This window comes from Miniopterus schreibersii (assembly GCF_964146895.1).
Source record: "Miniopterus schreibersii genome assembly, chromosome: X".
Classification (NCBI taxonomy): domain Eukaryota; kingdom Metazoa; phylum Chordata; class Mammalia; order Chiroptera; family Miniopteridae; genus Miniopterus; species Miniopterus schreibersii.
In genome coordinates, this window is record NC_138104.1 from 49,438,070 (window position 1) to 49,462,211 (window position 24,142).

A 24,142-nucleotide genomic window follows, 5' to 3' on the forward strand; every position below is an offset into this window, starting at 1 on the left:
GGCAAGTAATAAACTATTTAGGTTTCCTATACCTCTGATCATCAGGAGGCTGTAAATCAAGGCAATATTAGAACAACCTTTCTGTTTATCTGATACCTTGCAGCCTGAAGCCTGACATTGATCCCCACAACCCACAGACTTTTCAGATAATCTCAGATAAATTGTGTAAAAATCATTTTAGTCTCATTATCTTAGCTTTAGTCTGTGTCATCACCATTCAATTCAAGTTTAGTATTGACTCAGTAAAAGTAACAACACAAATGGAATGAATAATTTAAACATATATTTTGACTAATCACTGTTTATCCCCTGACAAGTTGCTTCACTTCCCTGAAGTTCCATTTATATATTTATATTGGTAACTTCCACAAGTTTATCAGAAGGGCCTGATGAGATGCTATATGTGCAAAGTATCTATGAAAGTGGAAAACCACAATATAATAGACATCCAATACATTTTCAGTGAATGAACAAATGCCTTTTAATCAAAAGGCTTGTTGTCCTGAAATTTATATACACATTGCCTCAATTTTCACTCTCCTTTGCCTGTGAATTTGTGCCTTAGAAAGGCAAGATATTTTCAGTCTCATCCACAAATAAATGCTTTCATACTAAAAAGTTTACTTTTTACATATGGGTAAGATTCATTTATTGTATCTTATTAACAATATCATATTTACTGAAGAAATGATTAAGAAAAATATCCTATTTGCATTTCCTTGAAAACATCTGTAAACATTTGATCTAGCTCTCTTAAATAGAAAGTGGCTTGAATTTCAAAGAGGACCAGGCAAGTCCCATTTTCCTTTCCCATATTTTTCACACTCTGGCTCCACCATCACACCCCTATGACTACAACTATTACACAGGTGGACATTTATTTCTGTTGTTCCCAAAGTTCATTTAAAGAAATTGTTAGGCTGGTCTTTGGGGAAAACATACAAACAAACAAAACAGAAGATATAGTTAAACAAAGTCGTAATTGAAAAGTTATTTTATTTTTAGCCAATCATTGATGAACCACTCTCCCTGCTCATGAGGCGGGAACGGGTCACAGAGCTGCCATGGCGGGAGAGTTGATCACGAAACTCTGAGGCCATGAAATAATAGAGAATTGGATCCAAAAGGCAGCAAAGACTTGCAAGGCATAGACAAAAAGGGTGAAAATACTGTGTGCTTTTGACAATGGCACAACTGCTAATTATGGTTTCCTTTACCATGGTGTAAAAAATAAAGTTAATATGATAGGGAGTGAAGCATATGAAGAAGACTGCAGCACACATGAAAACCATCCGCAATGCTTTCTGCCTCTCACTGATTCCCTGGAAAGCCATTGGTGGCTGTCTCAAGGATATGGTAGTTTTCCAGGTACACCATGCGATGATGACGACTGGGATCACAAATCCGGCCAGCTCAGCAACTGTAATCATCCCAACTAAAGCCACTGCATTCATTTTTTTGTATCCAAGATCAGCAAAGCAGAATACAGTGTTGTTGGCTAAGTCTGTGCTTCTCAGGATGGGAAATGGTAAACAGGCAGTGCCCACAATAACCCAGATGGCAGCACTGATGCCCACGTCGTACCTACGCTTCCAGTCTCTGGCCCTGAAGGGTTTGAGGAGAAAGAAGCACCTCTGAAGGCTGATACAGGTCAGGAAGCAAATGCTGGCATACATGTTGAGATACTTCAGGTAGAAGCACAGCAGGCAAAGGGTCCTCTGGAAAGGCCACTGGTGGCTGATGTAGTAGTAAATCCGGAGGGGTAAGGAGAGCACATGAGCAAGGTCAGCTACAGAGAGGTTGATCATGAAAATGATGGCTTTATTTTTCTTGCTGATGAAGCGGCACAGAACCCACAAGGCTGCACTGTTGGCCAGAAGACCAGGGATGAATATGAGGATGTAGGTGGTTGCATAGAGGGTGTACTGAAATGTCAAATTAGTGACATTGCAGTCAGTTCCAGTGGTAGCATTGCTAATACTGTTGTTATGCATCTTGAATATTTCAGTATATTCATTAAGGTAAGCCGTAGAGTTATGATCCCTGCCCAAACCAAAGGAAAAAAAAGTGTAATGGTTAACCAATTCTTTAGCCAACACTCAGATTTCTTTTTACACTTGAAAAGACATAGAATATTATAATTAGAAGGGACCTGTTTGCAGCTGAATAAATAAATGCTCAAGGAAAATATACTATTGATCTAAAGTCACCCAGTGAATCAGAGAAACATGGAATTGTCCGCAAACTGCCTTCCCAGATATTGAAAGTTGTATTTTGCAGGCAAGGATGTCCTAAATTATTTATTCTATTGTTTTCACCACGGCAAAAAGGGTGTGGCATTTTAGTCTGTTCTTTTGTGTCCAAATTCGTCTTGCCCCAAGCCTTGGTTAAAGTGAATACTGCTCAGTCATTTTCATTTGTAATGATGGAAATGTAGCCTTACCTTTTATGTCCCTTTGTCTCTCTTTTGTGTCCTACTTTGCCCATTGGGTCCTGACTTTCTACCTTGGCACCACAGCACTTGGAAAATAGCCCTGCCCCTCTTAGCCTGCATTGCCAGTATCCTGGCTGATTTTCAATATTTGGGGATGTTATCTCCTCATTATTCTATCACAATAGCTTGTGGTTCTTGTGTACTTTATGTCTTTCCCTTGCCTTAGGTCACATTCTAAATTTACATTAAAAATTTCATTAATATATAAATTTAGAAGCTGAACTGGGATCTTTCCCCTTATGTGATCTGGAAGAGAAGTGAGTAATTCTTTGTCTAAGGGGAATTTTGTACTGGTGTGACATCATGGACATGACAGATTATCTAACAGTCACAATAAACATTGATTAGGGCACCAGCAAAACAGGCCACCAAAATCATTTATTGGAACCCTTTTAATATTTAATATTTTTTTCATTAAAGTAGTCATTATAAGGAGTAAAATACTTTTAGGCTTCTTTAATCTAATTTTATGATTTAGTATGGCTTTTAATATGTATTATATGTTGGGCCTGGGGAATATAGAATATTTAGGACTTCTCAAGGTCTGGCTGTGGATTTATGCAGGCTACCTGCAAATAAGAATGGCAGAAAAGCAGCAAATTCATTATTTTACTTTACTTCTCTTGTACAATTTTTTTACTAGAGAGGAACTTTGAAAATTATTTCATTCATGCTGCACATAATACAGGTAGAAGAAGCATGCCCAGTTCATCAAGGCCACAAAGCCACTAAACAGAGATCAGGGACTTCAAATCGGAGGAAAATGTGCCTAACACTTATATACATTTTTCTCTTCATCATTTCTTTTCCTCTCAAAGACAAATTTTGCAAACATAGCTTCTTTTGAATTTGCAAGAATGTTTATTACATTAGAGCTAGAAATGGAAGAAATAATACAGTGAGGTTATTCCTTGAGTGGAGTAAGGGATTTTGTTGTTATTATTTTCATTTTGTTTTGATTATTTTAAGTTTATAAAAAAGGGAGTGGACAAATGTCTATTCAGGTCCTCTGCCCACTTTTTAAGTGGACTGTTTGTTTTGGTGTTGAGTTGTATGAGTTCTTTATAAATTTTGGATATTAACCCCTTATCAGATTTATCATTGGTAAATATCTTTTCCCAGTTGATGGGTTGTCTTTCCATTTTGTTGATGGTTTCCTTTGCTATACAAAATTTTTCTGGTTTGACCCCAATACTTCTGCCACCATATATAGTTATATGAGTTCTTTAAAAATTTTTGATATTAACCCCTTATTGGATGTATCATTGGTGAATATATTCTTGCATTCAGTAGGTTGTCCTTTAGTTTTGTTAATGGTTTATTTTGCTGTGCAAAAACTTTCTAGTTTGATGGTCAAATTTCGTTATTTTTTTTTTCTTTTTTGTCTCTCTTGCCCAAGGAGATATATCAGAAAGATTATTACTAAGAGCAATGTCAGAGAGTTTATTACCTATGTTTTTATCTAGGAGTATTATTGTTTGGGGACTTACATGTAAGTTTTTATTCCATTTGAGTTTATTCTTGTATATGGTGTAAGACGGTGGTTTATAGTTTCATTTTTTTCATGTATCCCAACATGAATTTTTTTCAAGTTTTCCCAGCACCATTTTTTCTTTTTCTTTTTAAAATTATTTTTAAATAAATTTTTTTATTTTTCAGAGTTGACGTACAACATTTTATTAGTTTCAGGTGTGCTCCCCAGTGATTAGACATTATATAACTCACTAAGTGATCATGTTGATAAATCTGGTACCCATCTGACAGCATACATAGTTATTCCTGTCTTAATCCCATTGTACATTCTTGCCTCCTTTTTCATATATTAATTGACCATATATATATGAGTTTATTTCTGGAGTCCCTATTCTGTTTCATTGATCTTATATGCCTGTTTTTATGCCAGTGCCATGCTGTTTTAATTACTATAGCCTTGTAATATAGTTTGATATCAGGTAGCATGACAACTCCAACTTTGTTCTTTCTCAAGATTGTTGTGGTTATTCAGCGCCTTTTGTGGTTCTATATAAATTTTAGAATTATCTGTTGTATTTCTGTGAAAAATGCCATTGTTATTTCTATAGAGATTGCTTTAAATCTGTAGATTGCTTTGGGTAGTATGACCATTTTAACAGTGTTAATTTTTCCTATTCATCAGTAAAATATATGCTTCCGTTTATTGTATCTTTTCAATTTCTTTATTCATTGTCTTATAATTTTCTGAGTACATGTCTTTTACCTCCTTGGTTAAATGTATTCTAAGGTATTTTATTTTTTGATGGAATTGTAAGTGGGATTGCTTTCTGATAGTTTATTATTGGAGTATAAAAACACAACCAATTTATGAATATTAATTTTGTATCCTGCTACTTTACTGAATTCATTTATCAGTTCTAATAGTGTTTTTGGTGAAATCTTTAGGGTAGTCATAAAATAATTATGGGGGTGTAAAATATGGCCTGAGGGTATAATCAATAATATTGTTACAACTATGTATGGTGCTAGGTGTGGACTAGACTTATTGGGGGATTACTTTGTATATTATTTAAATGTCTAACCACTATGTTGTACACCTGAAATTTATATAAAAAATATTAGATATTAATTGTAATTGAAAAAAATAAATTAAAAATGCCTTAAAAAAAAACAAAAAACACAAAACAGGAGAAGCCTGCCTTTAGATTCTTTTTATAAGTAGCAGAATGACTTTCTATATTTTAAGGTTCTGCTCCAGGAAATAGGATAAAAGAACAGGATCCCAAGTGATTAATTCACAAATCAAAAAGAGCCCACATTATGAGCTACCATTACTCTAAACAGTACTTTTCACTTTTCTGCCCCTTTATGTTCCATTCTCCCTACATGGACTATCTTTGATATGTTCTACAAAGTCATGCAATCTTGCTTATGAATGGATAACTTAGAAAAGAGGGTTGAGGGGTGCTCACAGGTATGACAGGAAATATTTATCATGGTTTGACTATCAATGATGTACCCCAGAATCTGCAATGGAATTTTTCACATGCACTATCTAATTTAATTCTCACAACTGTCCTCAGAGGTGGGTACTATTATTATTATCATAGTGCAGATGAGGAAACTAAAGTTCAGAGAGTTTCAGTAAATTGCCTGAGGTAACAAAACTAGCAAATGGTAAAAATGAAATTTACTATCACTCCTGACTTGATTCAAATTCTATGCTATTTCTGCTATTCCACTTGCCTCTCCCTGCTCAGGAGGGACTATTCAATAGAATGGGGTTCATCATGACACAAAGGGCACATTATGGCAGAACTTTTTTAATAACATAGAGAACCTTATTATCTTTTAACACTAAGATTACACTAGTTAGGCTATCAGGATAAGACTAAACACTTGTCCTTACATATCACCAATCTCTCCTCACCGCCCACTTTGACTTTAGTGTTGGCACTGTTTCTACTCTCATCTATTATCTATGCAGAGGCTGTGAGAGAGCAAGGGAAGATGCATCAAGTGCATTTCAATTTCAAAAATAAGAACAACTTGCACACACCCACATCATGCTTCCACTTCTGCTTTTACAGATATGGGTACAGTATTTGTTTCTGCTTCACTGGTGTACTACATTTCACTTACTTAAGGGGCATGTTTTGTTGACACTTTTGTGTTAAATAACAGAGCTCTATCAGGCCAGAACAGCAAGCTAGAGGTTAAGTTTATACCTTCTTTTTTCCTGTGGGTTCTTATAACTCTGCAATTCATAGTTTATTGTGAGTTTAGAGATTTGCATGGCCTGCTTTCCAAAATCACTTCTCTTCTCCAGGCTAAAAGGGAAGTAGGACTGGGGTTTTTTCCCCAAATCTTTTCAGTGACAATTAAATGTAAAATCCCTATGGTAGGGAAATTCTGGTGAAATCTGTTTGGGGTAGGGCAGAAATATACACTCTCAGAGAGGAAACATTTAGCTTGCTGTGGACAATCTGTGAAATTTTTGAAATTTAAGAGAGATAAAGAACCTAAGCCATTAACAGAAAAATGCTGAATGAAAGGGCTAAATTTGGAGTACATGCTTTCTGTCTCTGCTTCTGCCTCTATCTTTCTATCTTTGGTGCTGGTTCTATTGTTGACTATTTCTGGTTGATTTTTGCCCACTGTGTTGCCAATCTCTCTCCTCTACAATCTAGATGTATTTTTGTTTCCTGTCTTAGGATGAGGTGTGAAGTTGATAGCTTACTCCTTAGTCTGAATTCCCCTTCCCCATCTGTGCCATGACTCTCTTCCCAGACATTCATGCTGGAAACTGGGGATTTAAACAACCCCTGTCACTACATTTTGCCCATTTCCATTCAGAAACCAAGTGATTCTCCCTCTTATAAAGCTATCAAATTCATCTCCATTCCATATGTACTTTCATTGTTGCCACCCTAATCTAGGCCACTGTCGTCATTCCTCTTAACTATTGTGAGAGATGCCTTAGTGAACCCCTCATACCCGGTTTTGACCTTTGTAGTCCATTTCCCATACTGTATCTAACACTAACATTAATTATGACTACTGTTTATTGAGGGCTGCCATTTATTTATAGCCTAAGCATCCTTCACATATTATCTAATTAATCCTCACAGAAGCCCTTTGATTATTTCTATATTACAAATGAGGAAACTGAGGCCAAGGGAGGTTAAATAAGTTGCAATAAAGTAAAAAAAATAATTGAATATTATAGTGATGGTGTATTAGAATTAGAACCCAAGTTTGTCTCCATACTTTCTTATCGTTTTCATGGAGATTACCCCACCTATTGAGATTTTATTAAGATATTTTTTTTAAATTAAATTTTGCACTTCTTGATGGAAGAGACTATGTCATTTTTTGGCCTCTTCTTATCCTTTCCACACTGTGGACCAAGTGACTTTTCTTTGAAATATTATATCATTCTCCTGCCTAAAATCCTTTGTTAGTTCTCTATTGCATTAAGGGCAAACTTCTCACTGTGGCTTTAAGCCATACCTAATATGGCTCTTGTGCCCTTCAACATCACCTTATGCTATCCTCATCCTCTATGTTTTAATTTTAACTTTTTAGAGCAAACCAAGCTTTTGCTCCTCTGCACATGCTGTTCCTTCTATCAGGAATTCTCTTCCTGTAGATCTTCAGATGTCTGACTCCTTTTAGCCTCAGTTTTCTAGTCAGAGAGACTTTCACCATCAGTCCTATCTAAGTAGTTCTACACATCATTACATATATTCATAATCTCTGTCCTTTCTCTTCCTAGCATCAACATTTGTAATTTACATTTTTAAAATGTTTATTGGCTATTTCACTAACTGTGCTGTTAGCTCCATTAGTGCCACAAGATCTGTTCAGTTCATCAACATATAGCCAAGACATAGGCTGCTACTTAATAAGCACTCAAGGAAAAGTAGTATACCTGCACTGAATTACATACAGAAAAGGTTAATGTCCTTATTTGGAAACATTATGCAAAAATACAAATCTTGATATGCCAACAAATAAATTTATGCTCCCTGCTGCTTTCCTAAATATATATCTTCTAATTGGGTTATTATCATCAACGTTCCCTCCATCTACCCTTTTCAACTTATAAAAGTCATACCTGAGTGCTCCACCCAAGAAAGATGGAGTCTGAAGGATGGGAGAGAGACTCAGCATAGTGAGCTTGGCTGCTCTCCCTTCAGCTCTCTTTCCTGAGACACAAAATCCAGTTTCTCCTCAAAGGACTTTGTTCTACTCCACCCTCCCTCCGCTGGAGCCCAGGAAAAATGCAAGGTGCCTATCTGATCATTCCTAAACAAATGCTGATTATTTGAGTTCTCTCCAACAGGCTGAAATGTTAGTAACACCTTATGACATTTTGGTGCCCATTTTAAGGGTTAAATGTGCAGAAAATGAAAAGAAAACTACAGTATCCATATGAGACCATACTAACCATAAGGCTGAAAAACTTTAGTATGACAATCAAAGGAGGAAAACCATGACCAGTCAGCAGATCAGGACCAGAGTTACAACCAAGAGCTGAGATTACAGGATCAAGAAGAAAGTGAAAGTGACTTAAGTGAGAATTTGGATTATAGACCAACTGAAGGTACAGTGGGCCAAGATATGAGTGAGCCTCAAAAGAAAAAAACTCCCAGAGAACATTGATTCCCTTGCTCCTGATTTTAGTTTCATTGTAGATTCTGACCAACAAGAAGCATCACAAAGACAAAGGAAAACCAAGAACAGCCTGTAAATGATTTACATCTTCAGTTGAACAAGAGTAGAAAACTTGGTGAAAACTTAAGTGATCAAGAAAACCAAGAGCAAGATCCAAAAATTCCCAGTGAGGAAGAGGATGAGGGAAAGATCAAGGTGAAGTTGGTACCCACACTGATAACCAAGAAAAGGAGAGAGACTTTCCCAAGGAGCATTCTAACAGCAAGCAGGAAGAAGACTGTACTGAATCTGATGATATTTTGAAAGAGTCCAAACAACCAACTCAAGTAAGATATATGTGAAAGATGAATTTAAGCAAGGTCACTCAAAACAAGAAGAAAATAACTCCAATGGAGAAATGGAAGAAGAAACTGCATTAAAAAATCAATAAGCACAATCAAGATACTGAATTGCAGAGCCAAGAGGGAGAACCTGTCCTTGAGGTCATCAGCAACTCTCAAGAAATAGAGAAAAAGCAGAGAGCTTACTGAATGAAGATGAAAGTTCAAATAAAGGCTACATGAGGGTGTACAATGTATATTCTTGCATGAACTTCAGTGTTAAAGAGAACACATGTGTAATGCTGACCAACAAGGAAAACCCCACTGTGTTTGCCAAGATTTAATGACTTGTCCTCCTAAAAAACTCCTTAACCAAGTTTATGGCACTGACTTATGCTAGCTCCTGTCATCTGTTTTCTAGTAAGTGCAGACTGGGCGGGGGCACCAAAAAGGGGCACCAACTACAGCTGGATTATTTTGGAGCCTTCAGACCTATTCCTGCTTGTATGGACTTTGAAGTGGCTCAGTTTCCTCTAAGGATGTGAAGCTGGCTCAAGAATATCCTCATGTGACTTTCTAAGTCTAACCATGAACATGCTGGATATTTAAATGAGAAGAAGATAAATAAACTCAAGAAAATGTACCTTGATGAAGGGATTCTTGGCTGCGGACCATTCATCTACGTTCTCGTAAGGGTCTTTAAGAAAAAATACCACATGTATGTGTATCCTGTGCACTGGCAGTTTGGTAAACTCGACCAGCATCCTATGGGTAGAGTTTTGACACATTTCGAGCTTGCTTCTTTGTGAGCATCTCTGGTGCGCATGGAGCACTGTATAACTCACTTTTTTGATAAGTGTGACCACAGCAAGGATAAGCACATCACCCTGAAGGAGTGGGGCCACTGCTTTGAAATTAAAGAAGAAAACAGATAAAAATCTCCTGGTTTGAACTGAGATCCAAAGGAACTCAAACTTTCCAGCATCCTCTTCTGTTCTGATCATTTCTGAAATATATGCAGCCATGATACTTGTAGATCTATATTTAGCAAAATGTTTGCATGTTTGAGAAGAAAATGAGAGTAATTGCCTGACAACAGTATATGCACCAGGCATTTAACATTAACTTTGGAAATAAAACTTTAAAATTAAGTAAATATATGAAAAATACTGTATGCTGTTGGTGAATGGGAGTTTAACTCATCTCATCGCTCTTTATCCATTTATGAAATACATTCATTTTGTCCATAATATCACGTACACATCAAGAAAATGGAATAGTGCTTTTTTGTTGTGGATGTGTATTATTTTCAATGTCTTAATACTCTAATAAAAATCCATAAAAATAAAAAATAATCCATGCCTATAGAAGCCTGAGAGAAGTGCAAAATAATCAATTTAAGAATCACAGGTGCAGATATATCCTATGATTAGAAATCAGCACAACCCAAGGTCTCAGAGCACATTAACACTACTATATGAAACTCAAGAAGAGGGTAGTCCTTCTAATCTCCTTCCAAAATCATCTCAAACCCTTGTGTTTTTTGGTTGCTATTCTGCGAAGGGAGCACCTTCTTCATCTCATCAACAAATTACTTCCTACCTACCTATGTGTGGGACCTGGAATGAGAGTGAAACTGCTGCCTCTGTAGTCCCCAAAGCTCTCCAAATGATGAAAAGTAAATATAAAGGAAAAATAAGTTTGTCTATTTACTTTTTTTCCATGGCTTTTTAAGGACTCTGGCTGCCTTGGAAGCCATCACTTAATCAACATACATTTAATAAACACCACATTGTTGCACTTTTCCAAATCCCTTTCAGATCAGCAGCTCATAACACTCAAATGCCTTGACGATCTGAGCCAATTAGTCCCTTCCTTATTCCAAGGAGGCACTCTCTTGCAAGCTTTACAAATTTGAACACACTGCCAAGCTTCATGAATTTCTTGCTCTGCAAATGATTTTCTTTATCTAACATTATAATCACTGAGCTGCACTGCAAATTTCGCCATACTAGTTTGTACCATACACTCCCAGAGACCTTAAATTTCTAAATCTCTCCATTTCTCCTGGTTTGACCTAGCACCCTCCCTCATCTTACTTCCTCCCCTGCTCAGGCTAGATTAAGTGGTCAATTTAAATACTCTCACACAAGAACCCTTAACTTCCTTGTTCACCATTCTTCTTCTGCATCAGCTTGGCAAGGCCTTAGTCCAAGATCAAGTCCATAATCTATTTTTTACAATCTAAACTGATGAATAACCCTATTAATATATTAGGCTTTATTTGGAATGCCCAAACTAGAAACTTATGATCTCTAGTCTAAGATTTTTTTGTTCCAGCTTTTTTATTCACTTTTGATTAGTATTTTCTTCTATTCCCATAGTAGCCATTCAGCACCTTCACAACTCTTCTAAAGCTTTGTCTTCTCTTCTGTTCTCCTATCTCCCATCTTTCTTTGCAGAGGGTACTTTTTAAATCACAGAGAAAATTGAAGTTATTGAGTGAGAAGCAACTCAATTTTATTTATTGTTCCCTCCCAACAATCTATAGCTACATTCTTCTTACTTCCCAATACAGCTGCCTTTCCTGTTGCTCAAAATGAATTCCCATGCTTTCAATCCATTTTATTTATAATTAATTATTACATTTTACTCTTAGATCATCATGCTTTCCTCTATTTTCAGTTATATCTTTGTCATCAAGTGTCTCCGACACCCAAAATATTTTTTATCTGGTCTATGCGTCTTATTCTAACTTTTTGTCACTTTCCTTCTCTTAACTAAACTCATAATAGTTCTTTACACTGATTGTTTACTTTTCCTTCATGCTTTCTTTTATATCTCTACATCCTTTAAATATTTGTCATCCCTAGGTCTTCACTGTCTCTTCTTATTCAGCATACTGGTACTGAGTAACATCATTCACTTTCATGGCTCCGATTGTGAGACATATCTTAAAGACTCTCGTATCTCTATGTCCAGGAATGACTTATCCTCAAATATTAAACCTAAATGCCCAAATTCCAACTGAGATTTCCCATTTGAAAATCTCGCAGGGATCACTAAATGGGTATTTCCAAAACAAAACTCATCATCATACTCCCTGATCTTTTACATATCCACCACCATCTATCCAGCTACAAGACCTAAAATCCTTAGAATAATTCTAGACCCCTTCTTCTCTTTCATTCAATCAATCATATTTTCTCTCTCTTCCCCTCTTTCTCAATTCTCTATTTTTCTGGATTATTCAAATACTTATTAACTGATCTCCCTTCTCTCTCTCTCACCTTCTTTCTCTCTCCTCTCTCATTAGATTAAAATATTCATTAACTGATCTGCCTGACTCAAGGATCTCCTTCTTAAAATCTGTCTCTACTCTGCTACCAAAACGATGTATCAAAAATGCAAATCTGGGCTACCATGTCACCACAGGAATTGCTTTTAACAGTACACTCACTGCATTATATTACATTTTTCCATTTATATCTCTGTATTTCTAACTCATCTATGGTAATTTTGAAGGCTGAGACCATGTCTTACTCATCTTTAAGTCTCTAGAGCCTAGCAGGATGACTGGAACATAGTCATTCAGTAAATATATTTAACTGAACAAATATTTTGCTTTATGACAACTTTTATATTATTAACTCTCCACATCGGGCTCTGGATCTCTCCACATTGGGCTGTGAGCTCGTGAAGTAGGGGCCATGTCTTAAACTTCTTTATCACTGTCTTTCTCGCTAACTTTAGGATAACTCTAACCATAGAACACTGTTAAAATAATTGATGTTAACTGGTCCATGTTGGGATTAATCCCAAGGATTTAACCTCATTGATGTTGCATAAACAACTCAGCTAACCAGGACCACACAGACAATAAATACTAGGCAAAATTTTAATCTGTGAAAATGCCATTTCCTCAGTATATACTTCTGACCACCCTAGCTCTGTATTTGTGGACCATGTAGACAGAGATGAGAGCAGAATTGCCAGTGCCTCCAATATCATCCTTATAGAAGTAAATACCTCTTTGTTTCTCTAGCGTGCAGTGCTCTGTTCAGGGTACACACTGCCTACACCAAATATCAAGACCATGAGGAGGGATACTTCTTCTCTTTAAAAAGGGCTTTGGTGACAAAAGCTAAACCCCAAAGGGAAGCAGAGTTCTAATCTAATAATCAGAGCAGATAACTAGCTACCATTTTTAAACTAATATTACTTTCAATGTGTGCCTCTAAGGATGTTCCTGATAATGAAGGTTGGTATAAAGTTATGACTAAAACTTCATCAAACTTCTTTTTCCCCTGAGTCTTGTCTCAGAGTTTAATATTTTACTCCTGTCCCAAAGTCCCATTTCAATCCTCATCTAGCAACCTTTTTCTGACTTTCTCCTCTTTGTATGCTTAGTGAACTTACAGCCTTCACAATATGAATGTATTTGAGGGAATTGTCTGTATCTTAGACTTTGATATCCTTCACTTTGCTTAATGTGAGTTAGGCATGCAGTAGGGTTTCAGTTCATACACATTGATTTGTATCAGTAAGGTTATAGAGAATAGACACATATTATCAGAGCCTTAGGCAGTTTTACTTGTAATGTCTCTCTCAGGAGTTATTATCTCAAGCAACAGCCATATTTTTTCTCCTTCTGTTACTGAGGAAAATGTGGGCAAGGCAAGGATAATAAGGTTGCAGTCCAATAATTATGGACACCTAAGAGCTTCGAAGCCTGCAATCTCAGCTTTTTTATTTAAAATCCAACAGGAATCCCATAAACTTAAATGGGAATTTGGTCATTAAACACTTCACTTTATGAAATAACTAAAGTTTGTCTCAAAAACAGAGGTGTGTCAGATCCATAAATATGATTCAAGGAAGTTGAGTACATCAACTTAGTAGTTACCAAAAATATCTACCCAAAGGCTGCTTTTCTTTCCAATCAACTAAGTGCTCAGTACTGTGGTTTCACAAAGGTACAGCCAAAGTGAGCTTATATTATTTTAACATCAGAATTTGTACCATATTCCTAAATCTCAGTGAAATACTGTTTAAGAAGTTTCTATATGCGTTGTCAGTCAGTAGCTAAGTGCTAGATGTTAGATTAGAGCTTGTAAGAGCTCTGAGTTTATTATTATTATATCTCTTTACAGATCAGAAATTTAGGCAGGATTAAGCAGGATTAGGTTTGTTTCTCAAAGTCACAACTATTATGATATCAATTGTAATAAGGCTCTTCGTGATCACAGAAAGCTAAAATTCCTCTTATGCAAAAATGTATATTTTAAAATGGCACTTCTATGGATAAGAATGTTCTTCAAAGATGAAGAAGCTATTATTCTTTGTTCTGCTTCTAGCACTTTTATAACTATATATATGACAAATGACTGCCCACCAGGTGTCAGTGTAAGGTGATGTCAAAACCAGAGATATTTGTGGAACTTACTCTGTGAGCTCAAACCATTAATAGATCTCTGTATAGGGTACTGGGAAAAAATATTTATAACAGTAGTAAGCTGAATATGACAGGACATTGTAGAATGGGGAATGTTCAAAAGCAGTAGAATATATTGAAAAGAGAACTGGATTTGGAACTAAGACACTTGGATTCTAGTAACTATTCAAATACTAATTTGATTATAAATTATTCAAATACTAATTTGACTAATAATTATTAACCATTTAAATACAAATTAACTATTCCAATACTAATACTAATTCTAGTAACTATTTAAATATTTGTGTTGCCGTGCTAAGCCCTTTCCATTCTGTGGTTTTCATTTCTCTTATTACTAAAATAAGACAATTTAAGCTTTATGATTTTTTTAATTACAATTTATTTTCAATATTATTTTGTATTGGTTTTAGGTGTACAGCATAGCAGTTAGACAATTATATACTTTACAAAGTGTCCCACCGATATTTCCAGTACCCAACTGGCACCATGCATAGTTATCACAATATTGTTCACTATATTTTCTATGCTTTAATTTACATAACCCTAACAATTTTGTAATTACCAATTATACTTCTTACTCCCTTCACCTCTTTCACCCAGTCCTCCAACCCCTCTCCCCTCTGACAACCACCAGTCTGTTATCTGTGTCTATGAGTCTGCTTCAATTTTGTTTGTTCATTTATTTTTGAACTAGATGATCTTTAAAGCTTGTCTAACTCTAACTTGCCATGACTTTGTGGACATGGCTCCTCTCAAACCCTGACATTAATACCACCAGCACCAACACTGCCTTCACTGATGCAGCAACCACTATCTCAATCAAACTGAAAATTTACACTTTACAGTTATTATTATTACATCTATAATTGCTTTTAATTATTATTGAAGTATTTATTGTAAATAATAAGGTCAGAAGATATCATCTCCATTTTAACAATAGGAAACTGAGGTTCAAAAAGTGAACTAATTTACCTGAAGATACAAGATTAGCAAGTGACAGAGTAAGAAGTGTAAGCATCTGGCTTCAAGGTGAATGCTCTTTTTTGAGTACAACTTTACAAAGCTTTACCCTATAATTTCCCCATCTTTTCATCTCTCTAATACCACTAAGTGAACATTTTAATCAAATTTGCTTCTCTTCTTTTCTTTAATGATAGTGTCAATATGTGGGCTTGTCATTTTTTGGAAAAGAGAAAATTAAATAGGGAAAGGTTGCTGATGGGGGCCCTGTGAACTCCTTACAACTTTACAAGCCATTTTGGAACCTAAATTGCTTTGCCTTTTTTTAAAACCTTTTTCTTCTTCTTTGAACCAAAAAAAAAAATCTCACATGAATTACCCAAGGCAGTCTGACCCCCATGAACATGGTGTCCTTCATTTAATCACTCACAACTATAATGAAAAAAGAGTAACTGAAATTTAGAACCCTGTTGTTTCCTGTATTAATTAAAATCAACTCTAAATAACCCATGAACATTTGGATATATTATGCAAGTCTACACATTTTTTTATAAGTTCAAGGAAGTGAAAATTATTTTTATTCTTAAAATTAAGGCAATTAGGCTACTCACAAACTAATATCTCAAAGTTTGAATTAAACTTGCCTGCATACATCTTTATTAGATTTATAAAATAATTTCTTAAAAGCTTAATTAGATATCATTTTGGCAGTTTGGGCAGCATTTTGTATGTAGAAAAAATTATGTCCTGTGGACAGACCCGGGGCCATATCTTGATTCAGTTATCAGCTCTCTAGCCTGAAACTACTCACTTCATATCTCTGTACTTCAGTTTCCTCATTTATAAAATAAGGATCACAGTGTATGCAACATAGATTGTTGTGAAGATTAAATGAAAAATGTACATGAAAGTACCAATTTTGATGTCTGGTACACAGTAGACATTAAATAAATGTTAGTTCATTTCAGCTTTACTTGTACAAAACGTAATCTCCATGGGCCTTTGGTTAAATTCTGTACTTTTCTGGGTTTAGGAAATCTACCAAAAAGTAGAGTTGTGAGAGATGGCCAGTAGGACTAAAGCAATAATTTTTAAAGTTTAAGGGTAGGAAAAGTGTTTCTTGAAAAAAAAAATTCTTATTTTGGAAAATATATCTGGAAATCAAAATAATTTCCCTATAGTACAAACTGATGAAAATACAGATCTACAAAATATTTTTGGCTATACTCGGAAAACTTTAATGTGATGGAGTAGTTTTTCTAGGAGTTCTTGTAGTGAGATGTTCTTATGTTTTCAAAGAGAACTTTGGTTTTAAAAGATTGAGAAATACTGTTTGAGTGGCACTGTCATGTGGAAAGCAGATTTCCGAATTATTTCCCTTATCTGTTGTCTGATTTTATCGTTTAAAAAAAGGAATTTACTTGCAAAACACTTGCCTATGGTCTAAGAGTTGAGGATCTCAATATAACATTATTCTGAAAAAAGTATAATGACCCTTGACAAAAGTTATTGGGTTCCCTTCAAGATATAGACTATATTTCCAGAAGGTTCCCTCTAGCTATATTTCTGTACTATGGACTCATTATTTACCACTTCATGATATATAACTCTTCTCAGGTGCGTAGGGGCCTAGAATCAAATAATTGTATTGCTAGGAAGGAAATTAAAGACTTTTTATTTCAAGCTTTCCCTCTTATTATAGGTAACACTATTGAAATTCAGAGAAATAAAGCAACTTGCTGAAGGCCACACAGTGAGTCACTGGCCGGACATGAGCTAAAACCAAGACTTCTTGACTCTCTGTGTATTGATCCATCTACTTCAGCACTCTGCCTATGATACATGTGAACTAAACTAGATGAAAATGTCTTGCAAAATCCCTGATCTGGAGTGTAAAGTAGACTTTTGACCAAATATTTTAAAATAAAGCATAGACTAACTTCCAGTAATTGCCCTGATTATTAGAATTATTAGAAAGGGTGGTTTCACAACAGGCAGATTTGTTATCTTTGCTAGAGCTGTGACAGAGAGCTATAGACTTCTCTGCCTCTTAAGACACCAACTGGAATGAGTGGTGAAAGCTGACATCCCTGTCTTGTTCTTGGTCTTATAGGAAATGCTTGTAGTGTTTGCCCATTAAGTATGATGTTGGCTGTGGGTATGTCATATATGGCCTTTATTACATTGAGGTATGATCTTTCTATTCTCACTTTGCTGAGAGTTTTTATTATAAATGGGTAATGGATTTGGTTAGATGCTTTTTCTGCCTCTGATGGTATGATTATGTGATTTTTACCCTTCATTTTGTTTATGTGCCTTATCACATTTATTGATTTGTGAATATTATACCACCTTTCTACACCATAGGAAGAATAAACTCAAAATGGATTAAACACTAAACTGTTATAGTCAAAACCATAAAAATCCTAGAAGAAAATATAGACAGTAAAATCTTGAATATTTCTCATAGCAATATTTTTTCTGATATATTTTCCCAGACAAGGGAAACAAAAGAAAAAATAAACAGATGGAACTATATCAAACTAAAAAGTTTTTGCTCAGCACAGGAAACCATCAACAAAATGAAAAGACAATCCACTGAATAGGAGAACATATTCACCAATGATACATCATATAAGGGCTTAATATCCAAAATTTACAAAGAACTTACAAAATTATACACTAAAAAAAAAATCCAATTTAAAAACTGAGCAAAGGACCTGAATAGACACTTCTCCAAAGGGAACACGTGAATGTCCAGTAGACATATGAAAAGATGCTCAACATCACTATTCATCAGAGAGATGCCAACTAAAACCACAATGAGATACCACCTCATACCTGTCAGAATGGCTATCATCAACAAATCAACAAACAAGTTCTGGCAAGAATGTGTAGAAAAGAGAACCTTCTTGCACTGTTGATGGAAATGCAGACAGGTGCAGCCACTGTGGAAAACAAATCAAGTATGGGGTTTCCTCAAAAAATTAAATTGAACTGCCTTATGACCCAGTGATCCCACTTCTGGGAATTTATCCGAAGATATCTAAAACACTAATTTGAAAGAATAGATGTACCCCCATGTTTATTGCAGCACTATTTATAATAGCCAAAATTTGGAAGCAGTCCAAGTGTCCATCAGTAGATGAGTAGATAAAAAAGCTGGGTTCATGAGATCAAGAAAGAAATAAAATACTTTCTGGAAACAAATGAAAATGAACACACAACAACCCAAAATCTATGGACACAGTGAAAGCAGTCCTGAGAGGGGAAGTTCATAGCACTGCAGGCCTACCTCAAAAAGCAAGAAAAAATTTTAATAAACTATCTACCCCTACAACTTAAAGAATTATAAAGCTTCCCTGTGAAGCCTTCCAGACCAGGGCTTTTGTTTGCTGGGAGTTTTTTGATTACTGCTTCAATTTTATCAATTGTTATTAGCCTAATCAGATTTTCTGATTCTTCTTGATTCAGTTTTACATGATCCCACTCATATGTGGAATCTAATAAACAAAATAGACTGATGAACAATATAGATCCAGAGACATAGAAGCATGGAACAGACTGATGAATCTCAGTGGGAAGGCAAGGGTCGGATAGTGGGTGAGGAGAGATTAATCAAAGAAATTATATACATATATGCATAACCCATGGACACAGACAATAGTGTGGTGAAGGCCTGAGGGGGAGCGGATGCAGGGTGGAGGAGATCAGTGGGGAATATCTGTAATACTTTCAACACTAAAGATAAATTTTGAAAAATCAAAAAACTGTGTTCTATTTAAACACTGAAATACTACTTGGCTGTAAAAAAGAAGGAAATATTATCTTTTGCAACAGCATGGATGGACATGGAGAGTATTATGGTTAAGTGAAATAAGCCAGTCAGAGAAAGACAAGTACCATATGATTTCACACATATGTGGAATCTAATGAACAAAATGAACTAAGCAGAAAAATAAAGACAGACTCATAGATAAGGAGCAGGTTGACAGCTGTTGTGGAGGGGTGGCTGGGAGGTTGGGTGGAGAGATTGGACAAAAAGATTTTTAAAAATGAGAAAAAAGCTCATGGACACAGACATCAGTGTTGTGATTGCCGGGGTGGGGTGTTAGAGGGAGGTGGAGGAGGGTATAGGGAGAATAAATGGTGATAGATGGAGGCTTGACTTGGGGTGGTAAACACACAATACAGAGTAAAGAAGGTGTGTTGTAGAATTGTATACCTAAAATCTATAAAATTTTGTTAACCAGTGCCACCCCAATAAATTCAATTAAAAATAAAATAAAATAAATAATAAAATGAAAAATAAAAGACACCAATTGACTTAATTCAGACCACCCAAAACCACCCAGAAGTATGCTCACTTTTTTGACATTGTATGCTTCACCACTGCCAGAATTTGAGCAGACTGTACAACTTGAACTCAACAACTTTCCCAAAAGAGCCCAAAAAAGAACTACTTTTGACCAAAGTAGGACCTGTGTTCAATAGGAAGCACTGCAAAGACAATTACCCTGACTGCATGACCTGATTATTTGTATACTTTAAGCCATTTCCTGCCTCAGTATACCAGAATATCACCTATTTTCAGCAGTGAATAATTTTACTATGTCACGATCGCTGAGATAAATCAACTAGTAGGAATGGTCGTGAGACCCCCCAACCATTTTAACAACCAAAATAAAAATGTCCCCATTTTCAGGATCCTTGGTACTGAGTCTATGCTCCCACATCCAATAAAACACACACAAAAAAGCTTGTTATCATTATATTCAGAATGATCTTGGTACCAACTGTGGCACAGTCCACTTTTAAGGAATCCCCAACTAAAAGCCTTTTTTTTGACTCAATCATCTTGGCTCAGAACCAGAGAGGTTGCAAGCATTCAGAATAATGAGAACAATTACCACTGAGAGATAGGTGCTTCTATTTGGGGCTCTGTTGTCCAGTAGGGCTGTAGGGCTGATCTTGAGTCAAAAATTACCTTTTAAAAGATCAAAAAATGATTCTGAACAGACTGAAATCATTTTACCAGAGCTTATCAACTGAGATATCTTCTCCTTTCCTAACCTAAAAATCCAACATAGCTATAAATACATTTACAGTATTCTCTTGGGGATACAGGCTACTATAGGGGAAGGGAGCATGATTTAGAAGACACAGGTTCTAGTTCCAGCTCTACCACTATCTGAGTTATATTAAGTGTCTTTGCTGGCTCTCAGTTTTCCCATCTGTATTATGAAGGATTTGGATCTCTAAAGCTCTTTCAGCTACCAAATCTATGATCTCAAATTCTTTTCTTCTCTTTTGATAGAATTTACTATATGTTGCTGTATCTATGAGTGCTAAACCCACCAAAGCAAGGGGCTTATACATAAAAGCTTTCTTTCATTACGCAGCTAGATAAATAATATAGAGCAGGAATTTAGATCTTGGCTGAATATGTCAAGCTGTCACAACAATCTCACTGAACACACTCTTTTCTTAACACTTGTGCCAACCTCCCAGGTTGATGAAGAAACAAAGAGCCCTCAGCAAAGAGTGAGCTAAGTCACAGACTTGACGCTACTGTGTTATGGTGGAGACTGATGGCGATGGCATTAACCCTAACTTTGTACTCTAGTCTTACTCAAGGGAAATCATCATCACTCTTGCTGTTAGAAGTCTGAAATGAGAAAACAGGGGCCATTTCCAATTTGGACAATGGTCCCACATTTGCCCCTGTCCTGGATCTTCATGCCCCCACCATTCTTCCCACACAAAACCTCCAATTCCCAGATACTATGCTTTAACTTACCCTGGAGACTTGCCGGGTTTAGCACTCTAGTGTCTTTGCAGGGAGCTGGGGATGAAAAAAATATAACTCTGGGTAATTCGGATCCTGCTGATAACTGACAAATTTGTTGTTGAAAGAGGAAGTTGAGCGAATTTTGTGTCTCACCACAGAAACCTTATTTGCACAGACTGAAGGTAAGTCCCTTGAGCAGATGACGCTACTAGAGGTTTATTTCATTTCTATTTCATTGGTGCAAATAAATTCAAAGAGCATGGTGCAAAAGGCTGTGCAAAATCAGAAAACATCTGCATATCAGCCTTCCTCACTGCTCCTCACATTATCTCTTTCTACCACAAACGACATGCCTATCTTTCTTACTAGATTCCAGTAGGCTCTATTGAAAGATGGGATTTTGAGGCAAAATCTGAAGGGAGTTTACCTAAGAACAAGAAAGCTGCAATTCCTTCAAGAGTGAAGGGCAAAGGGTGAAGATATCTCAAGAATACAGGTCAGAACTAAGAGAATTAGGACTAGCTTTGCTTAAGCTGTTCCCTTCATCTGGAGTGCATTTCTCTCAGTTTATTTCAAGGTTTATAATTTAATGTGTAATTTAGTTATTTTTATACATTTTTACCCCCTTAGTACACTGCAAACTGCTTGAGGGCAAAGATCATGTCTGACTTATCTCTGTGTTCCCAACCAGTCCAGCACAAGGCATTTTCATGAATGTTTGTTGAATGACTAATTGAAGGGATGAATAAAAAAAAATAAATGTTCAAATAATGCATGAATAAAAAAATGAACAGTGTTGATCATAGAGTCTCCCTAAAGATTACTAAGATTTTGGTCTTTATGTATAATGTCTACAGGAACTTTATAAGCATGCAAATAAAGATCATGCTCTTAAGGCCTATAGTGTCAGCCAAGTCTGTGTGTAGTTCTGAGAAACAAAGCTTGTAAAGCAGCATGAACCTCTGTGGGCATACAAGGGAACCACATTCAGAAACCATGGCCTGGAACTGCAAAGAGCCTTCTGGGTAATAGCCATAGCAAAAGAAAAAAAAAAGTACTGTGTGTTAGGTCAAACAGTAGCATTTGGATTTATGGATAAGACTGAATAAAGAAAGAAGTAGATGACAACATTTTTTTTGCAGTAGGGCAAACTGGATCTGCAACAAGGTCTCCTTATAAAACTAGCACCCTTCAAGACCTAGATGGAGACATGCCCAATACTCAGAAATGTCTAATAGAATTTTCAAGGGCACTAAAAGATGGAAAAGAAGCACTTTCAACACTAGAAACTAAGAGCTTGAACTGATTGATGAAAAGTCCATGACTTGTGAGGACTGGTAAAGGGAGAGGATACCCATCCTAGCTGAGGTCTATCAAATGAAACATGCTTTACCTTGCAATCCCTTTTTTAGTTCTGATTTCATATATTTATCCAGCCCTGATCTGTTGTTAATATTCTGACTTGGCTTCCCTACTGAAAAGAAAATATACTGACAGGTCAACACACGTTTCAGTCCATTTGGCAGTTCTGTTCCTTACTATAACCGATTAATACAAATTTATTGAGACAGATCTATCCCTTGTGAGTTTGGGCAGCATGAGCCAGTTTCCCTAGGGTATGATCCTACTCTGGACAAAGAAAATTCCAGGCTTTTTGAGCTTTAAAGCCAAACCCTGGGAAAGAAAGAAGAACGGGATGCTTTCTTGACAATTAGCTATTAACACTACCTCCCAGTTTCATTTCACAGACACCTTAACATTGCTAAAAAGAAAGACTGCCTGCTTACCTCATTTCTCTCTTGCATGCAAGTATCCTCTCCTTTCATTGGCCCTAAAAAGGGAAGCAAAAGTATCTCAGAAGTGAGTGAACCAATTTAGGCAAAAAATATTTTATCTCAGGTAAAGTTTTGAGTGTTGATTAAAACAACAAAAAGCTGATAATTTAACAATCATCTACAACTGATTTTTAGAAGAGAGTCTACTAATTATTGAGTATGACTGACAGTCTAGGAATCATTATCATCTCAAACGAAGTAATAAATATCCAGTCATAAGGGCCTAAAATATAGTACAGCTGAAACAATTTGCCCATAGTTCTGAACTCTTTACTTTATCTATGCATTCCCTCAAAGTTTACTTTAACTGGTGCATGGTGTATTCCCTAGGCTGAGGAAAGTTTATAAATTGGTGCTTCAAAGGTTTTAGGTCTTCTCTAACAGAAACAATAGATTAGGGGTGATAACTATTATAGAGGACATTATTCATTAAAATGCACTGTGTTTTCTGGGAAGACCCAAGAGTACTACCCAATATTAGTATTAAGAAGAACTAGATTTTTCCTAAGTAATTTGTTTGATTTGTTTCTTATGGATACTTATAATTGTGTCAAATGTCTCCATTTACATGGTCTGCTGAAAAACCTGTAACTAATTTGTTGTCTACTGGTAGCAAGTTTGGAGATCTTTCTATAGTGTGCTTTTATTTATTTATTTTTATTTTTTATTATTTTAAAAAAATATATCTTTATTGATTTCAGAGAAAAGAAAGGAGAGGGAGAGAGAGAGATAGAAACATCAATGATGAGAGAGTCATTGATCGGCTGCCTCCTGCACGCCCCCAACTGGGGATCAAGCCCGCAACCCAGGCATGCGCCCTGACCAGGAATCGAACCACGATCTCCTGGATCCTGGGTCGACACTCAACCACTGAGCCACACCCGGCCTGGCCTATAGTGTGCTTTTAAAAACATTTTTTATTAAATTTATTCGGGTAACATTGGTTAATAAAATTATATAAGTTTAAGGTGTACAATTCTATAATGCATTATCTGTATATTGCTTTGTGAGTTCACCACCCAAAGTCAAGTCTCCTTCAATCACAATATATTGAACCCTTTTTACCATATTCTACCTCCTCCCCACCCCCTACCCTCTGATAACCACCATACTGTTGTCTGTGTCTATGAG

The 24,142-nt window shown here is 36.1% G+C and overlaps 1 protein-coding gene and 1 pseudogene across 3 annotated transcripts; one reads left to right on the forward strand and one right to left on the reverse strand.

Annotated features, from left to right (window-relative positions):
* Positions 1-326: 326 nt before the first annotated feature.
* On the reverse strand, positions 327-23,008 carry LOC308550817 (putative P2Y purinoceptor 10). 2 transcript variants are annotated; one of them, XM_081125086.1, is made up of 2 exons: positions 22,964-23,008; positions 327-2,043 (listed from the first exon to the last, which is right to left on the reverse strand). In XM_081125086.1, exons 1-2 carry the CDS (start codon positions 22,966-22,968, stop codon positions 1,002-1,004), a joined length of 1,047 nt encoding a protein of 348 aa, XP_080981212.1. In that variant the 5' UTR covers positions 22,969-23,008; the 3' UTR covers positions 327-1,001. The 2 variants fall into 2 exon arrangements, with proteins under 2 accessions (XP_080981212.1, XP_080981213.1); XM_081125087.1 differs by lacking the exon at positions 22,964-23,008 and adding an exon at positions 21,186-21,256.
* Positions 8,295-9,918, forward strand: LOC308551648 (SPARC-like protein 1 pseudogene; annotated as a pseudogene). The gene is made up of 2 exons: positions 8,295-9,129; positions 9,162-9,918. The product of its transcript is annotated as an SPARC-like protein 1 pseudogene (transcript).
* Positions 23,009-24,142: the final 1,134 nt, after the last annotated feature.